The following is a 19,722-nucleotide window of genomic DNA, read 5'->3' on the forward strand; positions in this document are numbered from 1 at the left end:
TAGTTTCAGCCAACTTTTTCAACTTATGACAAAAATGCAAAAAAGTATGCTTTCCCATACAAAATCCCATACAAATTTCAATTGCAATGCGCAAAGTGTAGACGCAACCGATCGTGCACAAATTTTGCACAGATACTCAGAACCCGAAATGGAACCAAAAAAGCTGTGATCTGAGAAAACGGCTCCGATGACCCACGCTAGTATTCATAGGATTATAGGTCCATAATACAGAGCCGTCGATGAAATGGTAAGGGGCTGTCCATAAACCACGTGGTCATTTTTTTGAGACTTCTCAATCCCCCCCCCCCTCCCCGCGTGGTCATTAGTCCATACACATTTTTTTTTCTTCCATACAAAATGGTCATTGGCCAAACCCCCCCCCCCCCCCCCCCCCTGACCACGTGGTTTATGGACAGCCCCTAAGCAATTCAGCATAAAAACGAATACATACGTCAGCTGTTGCAACAAGAATCATAACAGCTTAATTAAAACGTAACACGTGCGGATTATTCGTATCCGCGATTAGCACACACTGCGTGTGGCGATATAAAACGCGTTTCTCAAAATGCCGTAGACTTATACCGTAAAACGGGGTAACTTCGATAATGCGGGTAACTGTGATAGTACCGTAGACATCGTGTATTGTATCTCATAACCATGATTCCTTTAATCAGTTAAGAAAAAAGAAACATGGATCGAAACTAATTATATGAAAGTCTATTTCACACTCTTAAAAATTAGGGATTTACACGTGACATAAACCATCAACGTACGTAAACATTTCACGACTGAATGGCAAATTAGACTCAGCTTTACATCCATCATGTGAGTTCGAGTTGGTTGCAAAAGATATCAACAAACCAATTTCACCAGGAACATAGGAACAGTTTCACATTTGTTATCAAACTCATAGCTCGGAGATCCCACTCCCGACATACTCACAAAATGTGGGTTCTTCTTTCGGAAGGGAAGTAAAGCGTGGGTCCCGAGATGAACTAGCCTAGGGTTAAAAATCTCGTTAATACAGACAAAAAAAAAAAAAAAAGCTCGGAGATATGGCAGAGAGGTAAAGTCCGTGCCTCTCAATCAGCGGGCCAGTGTTCTATTCAAGCTCAATTTTTACAATCATATCTTTTATCTGTCGATTGCTAGCTCGACTTTATTTGTGATAGAAAATGTAAATTTGTGTGAAACGAGCCGCTCCTTTTAGGTGCATCCAATTGAACTTGAATTTACATGATTTTTTTCTAAGAGTGTAGAGGTATTTTTATAAAAACCAAACTTTTATAAAACTATTTGGGCAAAAAAATGAAAATTATCACCTTCAAACAATCTGCACTACTTTTTGACTATTTTGACAATGAATGCTGATCCAGGTAACTGAGACCCCAATACGTGTTTAAAAAATATGAAACTAAGAAAAATATTGGGAACATTAAAAAAATCAACCAAAGTTACCGCGTTTTACGGTACCACAACTACCGTGATTACAGTCAGGTTTTTTTTTACGCGGGGGATACGTACCGCGTAAAAAAAAACTCAGTTCAAAATTAAAAAAACCGCGTAAAAAAAGTCTCACCATTTCTCGACGAATCATGCAAAAATAAGACGATGAAATTTTTTTTTGTATGGAGTTTTTTTTACGCGGCCGCGTAAATCAAAACCGCGTAAAAAAAGACCTGACTGTATACGCAAGACTCATCACCTGTTGGAGGTTACTATATAGAATACCAAAACAGTCATTGTTGCACGAAAGTAGATTTCATCAATTTACGGGTTTAAAACTTACACTTCAAGTTGCTTAAATGTAATATAATAAAGGGGCGATTTTTTTTACCCTGGCCTATGCAGCGTTAAACCAGGTTTAACTGTATGGGTAAGGCAGGCTTACCGGTTAAACCGAGGTGAAGAAATCGAGCATAAGATACTTTATAAGATAAAAAAAGGATGATGGTTGGTTTACTTTTTTTATGATTCTTAAAGAACACGTGAATTATTGTTGTCCTAAACCATAATTACTTAAAATTCGACAATGTTTGAATGAAATGGTATGTAGTTTCAAAATGTATCCATTAACTTTGAATAATAGATATATTGTGACACGTCGACCAACCTCACCAGAAATTACGGTTTATGAAGGCCTCGTTGGTAGTTGATATCGCATCTCAACTCAACATTCAACGTAGACATTGGGGGAGTGAGTTAAATCCGCGTATCACTATATTTACGATCTACTAGCTATCTACCCACCACCCGCGGCATTTACCCACCTGAGTTAGTTGCGACGAAGCGTAATAGGACACCCGGGATGGACAGACCGATTCCGGTTTGGCGTAAACGGACTCCGTGGTGGCCAGTCCGTTCTGTTGGCTGTGTGCGTGGTTCAACGGAAGCAGAGCCGTTGCGTACGGCGACGGGGACGGTGTACTGCGAAACCCTGCGAAATAAACACCCCACGGGGCGGGTAAACACAACATCAACAACAACATGAACACTGTGTGGTGGGGTAGGAACGAACAAAAAAAAATCAGGGAAACCCAATGATGAAAAACGATGATTATCCTCTCATGGTTATGATGGGGAAGAATCTCGGCACGACGACCCTAGAATGCATGGTGGATTGTGATATGGTGTTGGGTGTTCTACGGTGGCGTTGTTGTCGAGGTTGAGTGCGGATGCTTTACTGGTTGGTTGCCGTGGTAAAAGTTTGTCTGACATCCTACTGTTGTGAAGGGGAAATGTGTATGCATGAAGGGAGAACAATATTTTCACTCGGAACGGGTAGGTGTTCTACGTAGCTAGGTAATAACGGGCGATTTTGAGGCTAACCTGCGACGGCTTCCGCACCGTGTTTTACGTTTTACTCAATGGTGGAGGTCTTGGAATCCAGCCCGTGTTTATTATATTTCATGGGTGAGTAAATTTTGTCTACGTGCATGTTTTGCAAGCTGTCCATAGTCAGAATGAAAAATAGGGAGATGTTGAATCGGTCAGTATAACAAGTGAAGCTGATTTGTTATAGGGGAGCAAATTTTATCGAATCATCAAACTTTTTTGTTGATCATAAGGTCAATTATCGTGATTTTTGTGTTTGGGCCAGTCTAATGTAGGTGATAATTTTCTTAAGTAACATTCCATCTTAAGGCCTTTTCTTGTGTCATCACAAAATGGCTACTTCAGAATCATCATCCAAATTCAACTTTACACAGTATTGCACTAATACATTTACGTAAGGAAATCGACGCTTATCTTTTCTCTAAAATTCTCCACTTCACGCAAGATATTTTGTAAAGAAATATAGAACACACTATTCCAATTACAATTCTCTTTCGAACTATCTATACCACAAAGAAATATTTTCACTCAAACTTGAAAATTATTCAAATTTGTCTCAACCACATCAAGAGTTCGATGGCAATGTTTACCACTCACCACAGTACAACGACGACGGCAGCAGCGCTACGCGACGGTGCCGTCCGGCGCACAATCATCGATCATTGAACGTAGTGATGTCGATCTTGCGGGCCAATTCATCAATAAAATCAATCAAAATCATTAAAATGGTCAACTCAAATTTATCGATGATACGTCGTAAAATCTAAAACTATTCTTCGAATGATTATTCTTGTACTTTGAATCACATATGATAGTAATAAAAGCAAATAATTTTTATTTGTGAAATCTCCTCCGCACTGTCCGCCCACACTGCTGCTGCTTGCAAACATCAACAGCGGAAGAGCATACTAAGAGTATTCGATCATTTTTAACTTATTACACATAAAATTCGGTGTTTTTCGTAATATTGAGACATGTTTCATTGTTATTTAGCAAAACAGAGTAGTCTACTGCTTGAATTGCTTTTAAATGATTAATAATCTTGAAATGTTCACATTGGTGAAAGCGAGACAAAGAGATGCTATTTTTGTTTGTTTGTTTATAGAACAAATGTAAAAAGGCAACACCACTACTGTTGCGCTCGATGACTGTGAGAAATAAGAATCGAAAAAGAAGAGCTGAAATAGGAGTGATACAGGGAGTCGCCTTAAGATGTATAATGTCGTTACAGCCTGATCCGTATAGACCCAAGCCAACTGTAGACGAATGAAAGAGTGGTAGCTACTCAAAAATAAAATAAAATGAACTGCAAGATGACATTACGGCTTACTACGGATATTACTGGCTCCAATATTGAATGAACATGTTTTCTTCCACATGTATATATTTAAATTTGCTCTAATTTGGGCCTGGGTTCGATTTCTTCTCGGCCCAGGACTGAGCTTATTTAGGTTGCAATCAATAAATTGATGAAGTTATTCCTCTATGTAATGGTAAGCTTTTCGGTCAGGTGGATATTACCTACAGTTACTGTTAAGGTACCCCGGGGCAAGTGAGACCTACAGCTAGATTTTTTTTATTTTTTATTTTTAAGGCAAACTTTCTTCATGGAAAACATAGGTATCACACCAACGGATACTTTGAATTCAAAAATTGTTATTGTTCTCACAATAAAGAGAACATATATGTTACTGTTATTCATATGTAATTTTTAATTCATAAAGTGAGATTAACATACCCTACTACATTCGTCGTTTTAAAATAGAATAAAAAATAGAGTAAAACTTTTTCGGTTTCAGGATAATATTTGGAGTGCTTGCAAATTATTTTGAGCGAAAAAGCTGTATTTTATTTTCATTTATTACCTTTACGTAACTGCTCTCACTTGCCCTAGTGCATTTCAGCATCTGGAGCAAGTGAGACCTACGAGAGTAACAAACATAATGTCATAGTTTGATCTCGCTTTCTTTAGCCTAAACCGAAATTTACACAAAAGTGAAGTAAAAATCGGCGCCTTAAGTAATCAATCGTTGAATTATACTTAATTACTTCTATTCTGATGATGAAGCTATTGTTTAAAATGGTAAAGTCTTGGGTAGAACATGTTTTTTTCGAAGCCAATTATTTTTCATATTTTCGCCTAAGCAAATCCTATTATTTTTTCGTTTTTCGCTGCATAATGAGTTTTTCTGAGTGTTAAGGAACCGGCCATAAGGTATGAAAAAAAAAATGGAAAACTACGTATTCAAAGTTCACGATTTAAACATATTTATTTAATGAGCGTAAAATTATGTAAGGGTAAACACAACATCTAGAAATCTTGAAAAATCTTTTGGTGCGATTCATCAACTACGTAATATGAAAAGCAAATTGTAATTCTTTTGGCATTTAACTTTATGGCGCTTTTTGTATAAAAAATCAATTTGTTTTGTACGAGCTGCTAGAGTTAAATCATTTTTTTTCTCAGTGCTTCATCATTATATGGGTTACATAATTTATGTACGATACCACAAAACTCCTCCAACATAAATCGCTAAACATAGTTATTTGTATAAGATATTTATAATTTATGCTACCTTACAAATATGCAGCAACTTTAATAAGCCATTTGAATAAACATTCCGAATATGTCCCACTTGCCCCGTGATACGGAGTAAATGAAGATCTGCTCCACTTTGTATTATATGCATAATATACGGAAAGTAAAAAATTTGAAACAGTTTTAATGCCCATTAATAAGAAGAAATATACCAACAATGTCTTTTAGAACCATTGGAATTTTAAAATTAGTTATGTTTAGAATTGTTTGGCTTGACAAAACCAAACTATCATTTTTTAAGGTCCCACTTGCCCCGGGGTACCTTACAGTTAGTGTTGTTACAGTAGCGATTTTCAACTTAATCGCAAGGAAGGATTCTGATTGATAGGTTCCACTTTAGCACACTCCTTTTTCAGTCAAAATCGGATCCCTTGACGAAAAGGTCAAGAAATGATACCGTGATTTCGGATGAAATCGATCACTTTTCATAGTTTTTGCCTTCCAATTTTTTAATAGTTATCGATATGGTCAAACTCAATGCTTCAAAACAAGTAGGGGTATTAGGGGCATAATGGACACCCTAAGCAAATGAGTATGTTAGGCCTGTATAACAGACAAAAACTTAACATATTATCAGTTGGCTTACAACTTTAACTTGTTTCCTACGTATTTCAATCATTTACAGCTGGTAAAATGTCATTATTGTGAAGAAATAATGAATTGAAACCCGTAGGGGGATTAGGGGCATAATGGACACCCGGGGCGAAATGGACACCCCTGTTTTTGCCGAAACCGTTGATTTTTATGTAAAACTTTCAATGCGTAAGTGTAAAGGAACAAGTCATTGTTCTATTTTTCAAAAGTACCATTTATATTCATCCAAAATAACCAAAATATCATTGAAATTGAAGTATGTTTTTCATATGGTGGATTTCTTATAATTTCGAAGCAGCAGCAAATAAGGTATTACGAGTGATTGAGTGTGTCCACCATACAAACTAGTGAATTTTTAGCTTATCTACATGTATTCGCAGATTTAGCAATGGATGCAGTATTACATTTTTGATCAGAACTTACTCAAAATAGCAATTTCAATGTTGTAGTCTATTCGGGGCAAAATGAACACTGGCAATTATGAATGGATGTACGCGCATTGCATACTGTAAGGCGTTTTAGAGAGTTTGAAAAAAATCAATCCGATTGTTTTAGCCTAAAATTTATTTAATAACCTTTGAAGTTATGTAAACTCGTCTAAGATGGAGTATTATATCTGTGGTATTGATCTCCGTTGGCAAATTACTTAACTGGTCGATATTCTCAAAGATACAGCATAAAATATGCAGGGGTGTCCATTATGCCCCGATGGGTGTCCATATCGCCCCGTACCTTTCCTGCCAGCCCCAAAAAACACATGGTTTTCAATTCATTATTTCTTCACAATAATGACATTCTACCAGCTGTAAATGATTGAAATACGTAGGGAACAAGTTAAAGTTGTAAGCCAACTGATAATATGTTAAGTTTTTGTCGGTTATACAGGTCTAACATGCTCATATGCTTAGGGTGTCCATTATGCCCCTAATACCCCTATGTTTTTTGGGGCTGGCAGGAAAGGTACGGGGCGAAATGGACACCCATCGGGGCATAATGGACACCAATGCATATTTTATGCTGTATCTTTGAGAATATCGACCAGTTAAGTAATTTGCCTACGGAGATCAATACCACATATATAATACTCCAATTTAGACAAGTTTACATAATTTCAAAGTTAATTAAATAAATTTTAGGCTAAAATAATCAGATTGAATTTTTTCAAACTCTCTAAAACGCCTAACAGTATGCAATGCGCGTACATCCATTCAAAATTGCCAGTGTTCATTTCGCCCCGAATAGACTACATCATTAAAATTGCTATTTTCAGTGTGTTCTGATCAAAAATATAATACTTCATCCATTGCTAAATCTACGTATACAAGTAGATAAGCCAACAATACACTTGTTTGTATGGTGGACACACTCAAACACTCGTAATGCCATATTTGCTGCTGCTTCAAAATTATAAGAAATTCACCATATGAAGAACATGCTTCAATTTCAATGACATTTCGGTTATTTTGAAGGAATATAAATGGAACTTTTGAAAAATAGAACAATGACTTGTTCCTTTACACTTATGCATTGAAAGTTTTACATAAAAGTCAACGGTTTCGGCAAAAACAGGGGTGTCCATTTCGCCCCGGGTGTCCTTTATGCCCCTAATCCCCCTACGACCACGGGTTTCATCAGTCAACGAGGTTGAAGCTTTTACTGCAAATCATTTTATTGCAATAAATATCATTTAAAATAAAAAATCAGAAATTTTAGCTTCGGGGTCGTGTGAAGAATTAGCATTAAGTTGGTATCTATAAACATTAATTCGAATATTTATTCCATGTGCGATACAGCTACGATAACAAAAGTTTGAAAGTGTCTTTGAAAATCGCCAAACACACAGTTTCGGAAAATATTAAATTTAATACAGAAATATGTGACTAATTATCTGTTATTTAAAACCTTTATAATTAAAAAAAAATATCTGTAAAACATGTAAACTCATCATTCAATAACCCTTGAGCCAGATGATGGTCATTTTCTACAAATTGTTTTAAGTTCAAAGCTTTATTTGTGACAAATTAAAATTGCCCTCACGTCAAACAATTTCACCCAAAATCACGGTACCGATATTGACCATGCATCAGAACCTTAGTGCTTACTGCTTCCAATCAGTGAACAACGGAAAAAATAGATTAGGAATACTAATCCAGTTTTCCTTGTTTCAAGATCATTCTCGGCCACAAGCAAACCGAGACCTGTCATTTTAAAAGGTATGAAATGTAATAAGGACCACAATTTTTCCTTTAATTACTAAAATATGATGTTCCATAGTTGGAAGCAGTTAGGACTAGGGTTCATTTTGGTAGCTCTTCCGCCGCAACGCAACCCAAAAAGGAGATCTTCTCACGCTACGAGCTCCGTTAAAGATCGAGTATGTTTTTAACCCCTTAACAATTCATCCATCAGCACGGGTCGCCTGACACCTTGGATTGGGTTCACCTGTTTGGTGGACTTTTATCCTCGGAACAGGTGGTCCGTAGTGCTATTCTAAGCCGGTAGCTACACGGGACATGTTTCCTTTCTATCATCAGTTTTTGACGTTTCCCTGCCCTGGTTCATTTAACTATCAAATACTTTTCTTACTCTATACTAGAAGTAATGCTCGCAAGAATTCAGAGAAATTCATGAGGAAGGATCTAGTCATAGCAAAAATCCCAGAAGATATCTCGGGAGTAATATACTGAAAGGAATCACGAAATCATAAAAATCATAAATCATAAAAATCAATCATAAAAAATAAATTATAAAAAAAAAATCCAACAAGAATCCGTGCAAAGTTTCCAGAAAATATCAATGCAGAAATCGCAGCAAAAATACTGGAAAATGACCAGGGATCCTCGAAAGAATAATGTGCGCAATTTCTATAAAAAAAAATAAAAGAGGAATCCCATGAGAGGTTTCGTAACGAATCTCTGATAGAATCCCAGGAATCTTCCCTGAAGGAATCCCAAAACAAATCGCTGAAGGAATTCAAAAAAAAAAAACTTCGAGGAATCATTGAAATTATCCTGGGAGCCAGCAATGAAAAATTTCCGGGAGAAGTTCCTGAAGGAATACTGGAAGGAATCAACGACGGAATGCGTTCGGTAATCCCCAGAGAAATATATTCATCTCTGAACTCCTTCAGTATTCGGGAGAAATTCCTGAAGGAATTCCACGAGAATTCTCTAAAATAATATTAGGAAAATTCGCTGAGGGAATGCTGACAGAATCCTTTAAGGAATCTCAGGAAGAATTCCAGAATAAATCATGAGGAATCTCTGTAAAAATCCAGGATGATTCCTTGAATATATCGTGGAAGGGGTGAATAAAGGTATTCCTTTAGACCCGGAAAGAATTCCTTGAAAAATCGTGGAGAAATCCCGCGAGAAATGCCTGAAGGAAGTCTGGAAAAAATGGGGTCACCCCCATACTTTACGAACAGGAAAAATGACCGTAGTTTATAAATCACTCTTTTGATTAGTATGGTGTACTCATAAATAGTGGTCAAAATAAGGGTGTGTGATGAATATTTCCAGTATGAACCCTTAAATCCTGGAGAGAATTCCTGAAGGGAACCTAATAAAAAGAATCTTAAGAATAATCTTAAGCAGTCTAGGGAGGAATCAATGAAGGAGACCCGGGATGCTTTTTTTTGGAAAAATCTTTGGAGGAATATCGGGACGAATCAATAATGGACAACCGGGAAAAATCTTTCAAAATATTTCAGTAGCGATATCTTGAAGAATCTTTGAAGAAATCTCGGGAAATATTACAGAAAGAAACATTGAAAGATTTATGGAGGATTCCTTTGAGGAATTTTGGGTAGAAAGACAAAAGGAATTTCGGAAGAAATCTCTTGAAGAATCTTGTAAATCTCGGAAGAAATCCCTGAATCAAAACCGGAAGCAATCTCAAAAGGCATCCCGGGAGAAATTCCTGAAAGAATGACGGAAAAATCCCTGAATGGATCGTAGAGGATTCCTTGGAATAATTTTAGAAAGAATCCATTAAATAATCTTAGAAAAGTTCTGAGGAAGATCCCAGAAGGAATACAAAGAGAAATTTCCGAATGAAACCATAGTGGATAACGTGCCTCTGGAGCCGGCCTTCTGATAGTGGAATCTCTGAAAAAATCCGGGAGGAATCTCCGGGAAATATTGGGAGGAATTCCTGAATAAATCATGGAATAATCCAGGAAAGAATCTCGGGAAGAATCCCCGAAAAAAAAATCTGGTAAGGAATCCCTTAAAAATCCTAGACGAATACCCTTCACAGAAAAAAAATGTAATTTAAATTCAGCGAGAAATCAAGCACATTAAGGGAATGCTAGATTTAGTGCGTATTTACAAGAGATATAATGTAAAATTACATTACCATCGTGTAAATTTCCGCCAACCATCGCGTAAGCCATCATGGACTCCAACCGGTTACGCGACTATTGGCGGAAATTTACACCAACGTAACGTAATTTTACATGATATCTCATGTAGAGCTTGAAAATGGCTCTTCCAGTCTTGAAAAAATTCAAATGCAGCTATTTAAGCTTGTCCGACGTTTCGGTCTCATTTAGGACCTTCTTCAGGGACTCAATTATTGCCTGAAGAAGGCCCTAAATGAGACCGAAACGTCGGACAAGATTAAATAGCTGTATTTGAATTTTGTCAAGACTGGAAGAACCATTTTCAAGCTAAAATCTATCACAGTCGAATCCAAAAAGTATATCTGAAAGAATCTCGGGAGGAATCCCTCAAGGAATTTGAGAAGAAATCAATGGAGAAATCCCGAGAGGAATTCACCGAGAAGTTGGGAGAAATCTCTGAAAAAGTTCGAGAGAAATCCCCGCCGGCGGGAATCGTTGAAGAATATCAAAATCCATAAGAGAGACATAGGAAGAATCAAGCTAGTCGCTGCGCTGCGGAAAGATGACAGCTATCCATGGCTCCTGTTGGGATTACTAGATCAGCTGGAGCAGGACATTTTCCTGGTGAGATCTTACTGATTTGATCCCTTTGTTTAGCATTAAATTACGTGATTGATTGTAGTTCTCATTGACATTTGTGAGATGGGTCAATAATTAACGAACCCTGGCCATAATTTTTAGTTTCTTTTCAGAGTGCGAGTAAAGGCGCCTAAGCCTAGGCATTAGGGCCAGGACACGGACCAAATACCTGTGTTCCATCCCAGGACCAAGGGGAGACATTAACCTTCTTAGCATCGTCGCCCCCCACCGTTTTTTTGTTGTTTTAATTTAAGCTGAGTGGTTGGTACGAGATGTCCCCACTCAATAGCTTCTTTGTTGAATCAAAAACGCTGCACAGTAGGTCTAGCCGCTTTAATGCTTGTAATGTATTTATGATGTACTGCAATCATTTATAATGACAAGAAAAATGATAGAAGTTGTCGATTCCATCATTTTCCAGGATTCTTTCAATGCATGGCTGTGTATGTGTAGACTAGACTAGACTAGACTAGACAAGATAAGAAGTGCGAGACGGATCGCCAGAACATCGTCGTCAATGTCGGGCATGTCTAAATGGACTCGCGATCTCATGAGGGTGGGTTTCTGTTGGGCTATGGATGATTCAGGTGGTATTTGCACAGATTAGGGAATGTAGGTTCTGCGACGAGACCACGGAGCACGTGCTCTTTGGGTTACTCAAGCATACAAGTATCGAACAGACATATACATACATTAGACTTAGACGTTGAAGGTCTTTTAACGCATTTGATCTCTTTTAACGCAAGGTGCTGCGACCAATAATCGGCGATAAAGAAGAAAACAGTATCCCCGACTTTTGAAAAATTATATCAAGTGTACAAAGAAAGTATGTATTATCAAATTAATCAAACACTGCGGACCATATTGGGCTGGTCACGTCGCACAGATGCTGAGAGAACGACAAATGTAGATACAATTTACACCAACGTCTAGCTGGGCTGAAAGCGTTTGGCCTGAGTCCAGTGGAAAAGAAATCTTCATTCGGCGTAGATTAGACGGAGCGAACCATAGCCTATCAAGTATTCAAATAAATATATGGAAGTGAGTGAGAGGAAAAAATCGAGTTTTACCTAGACATGCAATGTTAAGCTTTTTGACTGAAAATTCTGACACATTCTACCGTGAAGTTACAACATTTTGACACCCCGATGGCTATCAAATGCACCTGGGGGGAAGCACATTGTGTATCTGGTATAAAAATGCCAAAAGCGAATCAATTTTATGCGAACTGTTACCGGAACATGGTGGGGAGCGCATCCGGAAGATCTTATCAGGCTGTACCAAACAACCATTCTGTCGGTTTTAGAATACGGTAGTTTTTGTTTTCAATCCGCGGCGAAAACACACTTGCTGAAGCTTTAACAGGTTCAGTATCGTTGCCTTAGGATCGCGTTAGGTTGCATGAACTCGACTCACACAATGAGTTTAGAAGTACTTGCTGGTGTACAGCCTCTGACAGACCGCTTTGCGGAGTTGTCGTTGCGGTTCCTCATCCGATGCGAGGTTGTGAATCCATTATTGGTCATAGGAAATTTCGAAAAGCTGCTCGAACAGAACCTTCAAACTCGTTTTATGAGTGTGCACTACTGGTACACTCATTGCACAATTATGGGTCACACACAATTATTAGTCACTTTCCACTTTAATAGATAAATACTAATTAATTGCAAGCTTTTGTTAGCCATTATCATTTTTCGTTGATGAGTTGATTTGTTTTGTGTCACTATACGTATCGCACACGGGCTTATACGTCAAAACTATATATTTTCAGTAATTTTTTGTTCGGCATAAAACCATCTGTCAAAGCAACGCTTCGATTGTGAACATCAGAAAGTGCGTGCGCTGCTTTCGTAAGCTCTGTAAAGGCGAGCTTTAGTGATTTTCAAGTGCGAAATGGTATCGTCACCAGAACAAAAGTATAATTTACGTTCTAAATGTAAAAATTCATGTGACTGCAGCTAATTAAAGCTTATTTCATGCAAAATTTAAATGACTCATTATTGTGACAAGGAACACCGAAAATCACACAATTATGGGTCACTTTTTGTGCAGCATAATATTGACAGTTCTGCGTACATGGGTATTGCATACTTTTAGGCGTTTATCAGTGGTTGTGTTGGAGATTCTGTCCCAATTTTGAAAAATTGATTCCAAATCATAAAAACACGCTTCGTTAAGAGGTTTGAGACCAGTTTTAGATTCTACTATAGTTGATCTATCTAGAATAAGTGACCATTCATTGAAAAAATAGACAAAACATTATTGTTCAGCCGATTCCTCTTGAGTGACCCATAATAGGCAACAAATTGACCCATAATTGTTACACAGCCAATTTTGACCCATTATTCAAACCCATTGTGGTTTTCATTATTCACCAATATTTCAGTAATTTTCACCGCCTAAAGTGAATTTTACAAGCAGATTTTTATATAAAACAATAAAAAGGAGTTTCAATGAAGAGAATATAAAATAAAAATAATGAAAGTGTTATTTTTGTATGAAAAACTATTCATATTATGAAATGATTGCTCCTTGAGTGACCCATAATTGTGCAATGAGTGTACATGACGCTGGAGGTAAGCCCATCTCTCCGGTTAACACCAATCGTGACAACTTCTCAGACTTCAACAGTTCCTCTGTGGATTTTTATCTGTCCATGAATGATGAGGTCCATGGAATACCAGAATCTTTTCGTTCCATGTGTATTCCGCAAATCTTTGCAAGTAGGTTCGGGCATATAGGGGGGGACAGACAGTTCTTCACAGATGGTTCAAAGACAAATGATTCGACTGGTTTTGGTGTCTACAACAATTTTCATAGCGCCGCCTTCATGCTTCAAAAGCCATGTTCAGTATCCGTTGCTGAGCTAGCGGCTATATACTACACCTTAGAGTACGTTAGCACCCTTCCACCTGAACACTACTTCATTTTTACCGACAGTGTAAGCTCTCTGGAGGCTGTTCGGTCAATGAAATTGATGAAGCACTCAGCATACTTCCTGAATGGAATACGCCAGGTCTTGAGTGCTTTGTCCAAACGCTCATACACCATCACCATAGCTGGGGTCCCGTCACATTGCTCGATTCCGGGCAATGAGAAAGCGGACTCACTGGCTAAGGTGCTAGCGAAGACGATATTTACGAGCGTCAAATCGCCTTCGTCGAATTTTTTGCATTGGCCCGTCAGAAGACCTTGATCAGCTGGCAACACAAATGGAGAGATGAAGAGATGGGTAGATGGTTGCACTCCATCATTCCTCAGGTGTCGATGAAGCCATGGTTCAAAGGGTTGTATTTAGGCCGCGATTTCATTCGTGTAATGTGTCGGCTAATGTCCAACCACTATTTGTTGAATGCACATACCTTCCGTATTGGGCTCTCAGAAAGCAATCTCTGTGTCTGTGGCGTGGCTTACCAGGATATCGAACATGTCGTGTGGAGATTAGTATGGGACAAACATCAAATTCTCGCTCCAGTCGACTTTTTTGATTCCTTTTAGGTCCTATATGATCTATACAAAATTTCAGCGCAATAGGTGAAACTATAATTCAGCGCAAGCGGTTCAAAGTTTGCATAGGATTTACTATGGGAAAAGTTACACTTTCAGATAAAAAATCCCAGAGGTCGCCCCTTGTCTCCTTAATTCAAATCGATCAAAGTTTCTTGTAGAAAAATCATTTATGAAACTTTCCTTCGAAGACCGCAAATCGATTGGAAGCTTTTGAAAAAAGTTATTAATTTATTACCGATTAGTAATCTAACGAACGGCTTTTTGTTTTGTTTTATTAGCAGCACTGTAGCTGCTGCCTTGGCTGCTGCTATTTCTGGGGGTGGTGATGCCTCCCGCCACCCCATGCAACAACGGCAGCAGCAGTGCTGCTGATAAAACAAAACAAAAAGCCATTCGTTCGATCACTAATCGGTAATAAGTCAATAACTTTTTCTACAAGCATCCAATCGTTTTGCGGTCATCGAAGGAAAGTTTCATAAATGATTTTTCTTCAAGAAACTATGATCGATTTGAATTAAGGAGACAAAGGATGACCTCTGGGATTTTTTGTTTGAAAGTGTAACTTTTCCCATAGTAAATCCTTTGCAAACTTTGAACCGCTTGCGCTAAATTATAGTTTCACCGATTGCGCTGAAATTTTGTACAGATCATATGGGACCTAAATGGCATCTAAAAAGTCGACTGGAGCGAGGATTTAATTTTTCCATACAAGCGTGTCCCATACTAGTGGAGATGCAACGAGTATCGTGAGGTCAGATCTGAGCTGCATGAAATTCTCCGGGTCCGAGGAAATCAACAGAAACCCGTTGGAGAAGTGTTGGCAGCAGGACTTGATTTGGTATACATGAACCTGATTTACCAGTTTTTGAAACGTGTTGATGTCAGAGTTTGATGTAGTACGTTCCTTGTTTTTGTTGTCCGCCTTTTGGCTTAGTTGTTCGCCCCTGACTGTCGTCACCCCCTTCCGTTTGTCCTCTTGTCGTTGTCAACCGATATAGTCCTTTCTTTTTGGTTCCGTTCAGATATTGACAATTTGTGTCATCAATGTTTTTTATTATAAGTTAGCAAATAATTTAGTTTTAAACCCATAAATCCCTCCTTCCCAATTTTATTGTTTTTCAATCCTTAACCTCGAAACAGCCGCGAGTACTTCGGCTTCCCAAACTAACATAGTATTAAGGCAGTAATAAATTGTAAAATGTAAAATCAATGTAAAACAAAATATTTCGGCTCAGTTATGCCCATGTGGCGCCCGAGCCTTCCAAATAAACGAATAAGTAAAAAAAAAAACCCGATGGCAAGATTTCCCACTACAACTCATAAATAAGATCGTTAACTCATTTTTTTCATACATATTCGGATTCTTTAACAAAAAAAAACCTTAAAAATAGGCTCCAACATGGCACAACTAATGAAGTCTTAAAATTCTTCAACTCACGAAGTGACAATATGCTACCCATTAGTAGTAGACTTTTAGTCAACCGCCTATCTTAGCTACTGAAGTAGGAATCCACACCTCCAACCCAGTACCGCAGCACAATCCAACCCATACATGTGGTTCGCGCCTACCGTTTCGTCCCTTATACTTACAGGATTTTTTCGACTCACTGATGGGGTATTTGTTGAGGCTGGCAATGGTGGCGTAGGAGCCACTGTTCGCACTAGGTGGCCGCCCCAGGGGATCCAGACGGATGAAAACATTCTGATGGCTGCCATAAGCAGCAGTGGTGAAGCTGGTGCTGTTCGTTTTCCAAAGCCGGCATGGTGAAGAAGTGAAATGTGGAGAACAAGAGAAGAAGATTATTTTAAAGTGTTAAATCTGTTGGGGCACACAGCTACATGCCACGGTCGACGTTGGAAGTGCTTGGGAATGGCTCGATTTAGAACTTTTCGGCCAATAGTGCCATATTGTGCATTACCCGAGCCCGAACTGGGAAACAACTTTCGACTGGGGATGGATTTGGGGATGGAAATGATTATCTGATAGTTGGAATGTTGTGTTAGATCTCCGACATTTCGTTTAACCCTGAAGCGCCGGAGAACCAAAGCGTATGCAAATATAATCTACAGCCATATGGTGAGCTTCATAGTGCCGCTGTGGCTGGAAATAGGAAAACTTGGTTGTTATGCAGCCTGGCGACATATGCTCAAACATGCTTATGATTTGAGGCAAATTTGGTCATGTGGCTTGGTAGGATAACCGAATGGGTGTTTTAGTTATAAGCAGTAGCTACTTTCACACAACTAATTGAAAATACAAGTCTTGTTTACGAGAGCTTTTAACAGCAAGGACCAAATCAATCTTCGCTCTGAATAATCGTGACCCACACGGATTACCGCCGTCCATCAATTACACCACGGACAATGAAGAAAATGGATTTGCTCCAAGTGCAAGCAACCGCAAAATCAAATCACACTTGTTTTCTATTTTTCATCCATCCATCCGTCAGACAATCACTTTCAATTGTTCGGTTTGGCATCCGTTCGAGCAAAGATAACAATCCCGACCGACATCGACCAAGCGGGACGACCTCGACATGGGGTGATAAATTGTTGCATCTTTTCCGAGTCTTCCCCGCCGCCAAACTCCTGTGTAAACATACGTAAGTATCAGACCTTACTGCTCTTACATCGCTTACCGTAAACCGGGGGTAATGTGGGCTTTTTTTTTCAAAGAACTGATGAGCGATAAAATATGGCTATTGCGTTTTTATTCTCTGTTTATTATTATTAGCTCTTTATTTTGGGGACAATCAGTCCGAGGCTGGTTCATCACCGTTTATTCTTTGTTTTGTCACGTCATTGGTGCTTTCGCTCAATGAAAACTTCGTTCCAGGGCGATGTTGAATAGCTGGCATAAGAGCCCATCACCTTGTCTTAGTCACCGACGAGATTCGTACGAACTAGACAGATCGCCCGAAACCCTAACGCAGTTTTTTACACCGCCAATCGTCGCTTTGCCGGGGCCCGTGGCGTAGTTGGTCACACGTTCGCTTCATATGCGGATGGTCATGGGTTTGATTCCCAGCCCCGGCACTTGCAATTTTTCGTCAGTTACTTTTCCCCCGAGAGCAACTGACACTGACCCTCTTCTGAGCCCCATGGCTCAAACGGACCCGGATACCTGGACATCGGCGAACTGCTACTCATAATGGACCCCCAATCGGACTGGAAAGGAACAACGGCCATCCATCATCATCCTTGTGCTCATCATTCTACGGTATAAAGTAGAAAAGTGAAAGCAGCAGAAAGGTAACCAGTTCGATAAAGTAGAATAGAATCTAGACGCTGTACAAAATGTAAGTGCAGCTGTCAATTGAAATTGCCCACGTAGTGCCCCAGTGGACAATAGAGCTGTAAATTAGGTTAAGTGATTAAGAATAAAAAAAATCGTCGCTTTGATCAGTCTAGCGGTTAGTCTAGTCTCGGAGCAGCCGTTCCCATTCAAGATTTTTTTATAGCAATGTGCTGTTGATAATGTCGTACGACTGTCAGTCTAGACAGCTTCTCGTTATCGTCCATGGTTTTCCACAGCTCTGTGCGGTCGTATGCCGCTTTGAAATCGATGGACAGGTGATACGTTGGGAACTGGTTTTCACGGGATTTCTGGAGGATTTGGCGTGCGGTGAAGATCTGGTTCGTGGTCAACCGACCGTCGATCAAGCCGGCTTGATAACTTCCCACGAACTCATTCGTTTAAGGTGACAGACGACGGAATATGATCAGGGATAGCACTTTGTAGGCAGCATTCAAAATGATGATCGCTCTAAAGTTATCACATTCCAAATGGTAGCCTTTTTTGTGGATGGGGCAGATTATCTCTTCATTCCACTTCTCCGGTAGCGTTTCGGTTTCTCAGATCTTGACTATCAGCCGTTGCAGACAGTTGGCCAACTTATCTGGGCTTATCTTGATGAGTTAAGCTGCGATACCATCCTTACCAGCTGCTTTGTTGGTTTTAACCTAGTGAATGGCATCCTTAACTGCTATATCACGGTGTCAAAATTTTGATTATTATCGAACTTTCATGTACCCTGGATTTTTCTTCATAGAATGTTAGAATTTCGGCTATAATGTATAAATTCAAAATTTGAAAATATTTTATCGGGGAAAATTTGAGTTAGCTGAGTTTTTGGCTATTTTTCATACTACAAATGAATAATTACTATTTTAGCCCAACAAACGTCCCATACAAAATGTATGGAAAAATTTTTGCCGGTGAAATATTTTCTAGTTTTCCTATTATGAATGTATAGCCCAAATACTAATAATTTTCGAAGAAAAAGCTGAGGTACATGAATGTTCGATAATAATCGAAATTTTGACACCGTGATATTAGTATAGTCGTTCCCTCCGTTGTCGTGGTCTCACGTGTCTTTCAGTTACTCGTCGAAGTGCTGCTTTCACTTTTCGATCACCTCACGTCCGTCCGTCAAGAGGCCTCCGTCCTTATCCCTGCATATTTCGGCTCGCGGCAGGAAGCCGTTGCGGTATGCGTTGGGCTTTTGGTAGAACTTTCGTGTTTCTTGGGAACGGCACAGGGTCCATGCACTCCGCTTCTCCCAGGCGGCGCCTTGTCCCCCGAATGCGGCGGGTTTGCTTCTTCCGTTTCTGTTTGTAATGTTCCACGTTCTGACGGGTTCCAGTAGAACAGACGTTCAGAAGTACAAAGCATCAGTACGTTTTGCCGTATCACCTGTTGACTGGCCCCTTCATTCGAACGTATCACGAGGATAACTTCTATGTCGTGCTATCCGGTTTGTTATTTGTTCTTCGCCGCCGATTCTTGTTGCTTGGCTCTCGCTCAGATGTACGAATGATAACGCGAGGATGTGTTCGTTGTTTTCTAGTAAAACCTAAAAAGGTTGTTCATTACATTTGCCTGCCGCTCCCTTTGAAGTATCCAGAGTCGATTACGTAGGGTCATTTGTTATCAGACATGGAGTTCGTGAGCCCGCACATGCTAAGACATTCATTGCGATTTTTGTATCCCGGGTGATCAAACTAATTCCCCTAGAGCATGTGTCACCTAGACTGCTGCCTTTATTGTCTGCCCTGCAAAGATTCGTAACCCGCAGAGGATTGGTCAGACAGTTGCACTCGGATAATGGTAGCAATTTTTTGAGGTGCCAGGACAGAGTTTTATGAACTTTCAGTCCTGTTTCAGAATCATGCTACGTTGAATATCGAAGCATTCTGT

At 39.2% G+C, this 19,722-nt stretch overlaps 1 protein-coding gene across 1 annotated transcript in view; it reads right to left on the reverse strand.

Annotated features, from left to right (window-relative positions):
* Nucleotides 1-19,722, reverse strand: part of LOC109403065 (tyrosine-protein kinase Dnt) — a 305,015-nt gene that overhangs the window by 124,121 nt on the left and 161,172 nt on the right. Inside the window, exons 6-7 of the mRNA XM_062852383.1 lie at nt 16,113-16,261; nt 2,271-2,437 (exon numbers count right to left, since the gene is read on the reverse strand). Of these exons, the coding sequence (XP_062708367.1) occupies nt 2,271-2,437; nt 16,113-16,261 (316 nt within the window). The remainder of the gene's footprint in view (nt 1-2,270; nt 2,438-16,112; nt 16,262-19,722) is intronic.

The sequence above is a fragment of the Aedes albopictus genome, chromosome 2, assembly GCF_035046485.1.
Source record: "Aedes albopictus strain Foshan chromosome 2, AalbF5, whole genome shotgun sequence".
Classification (NCBI taxonomy): Eukaryota; Metazoa; Arthropoda; class Insecta; order Diptera; family Culicidae; genus Aedes; species Aedes albopictus.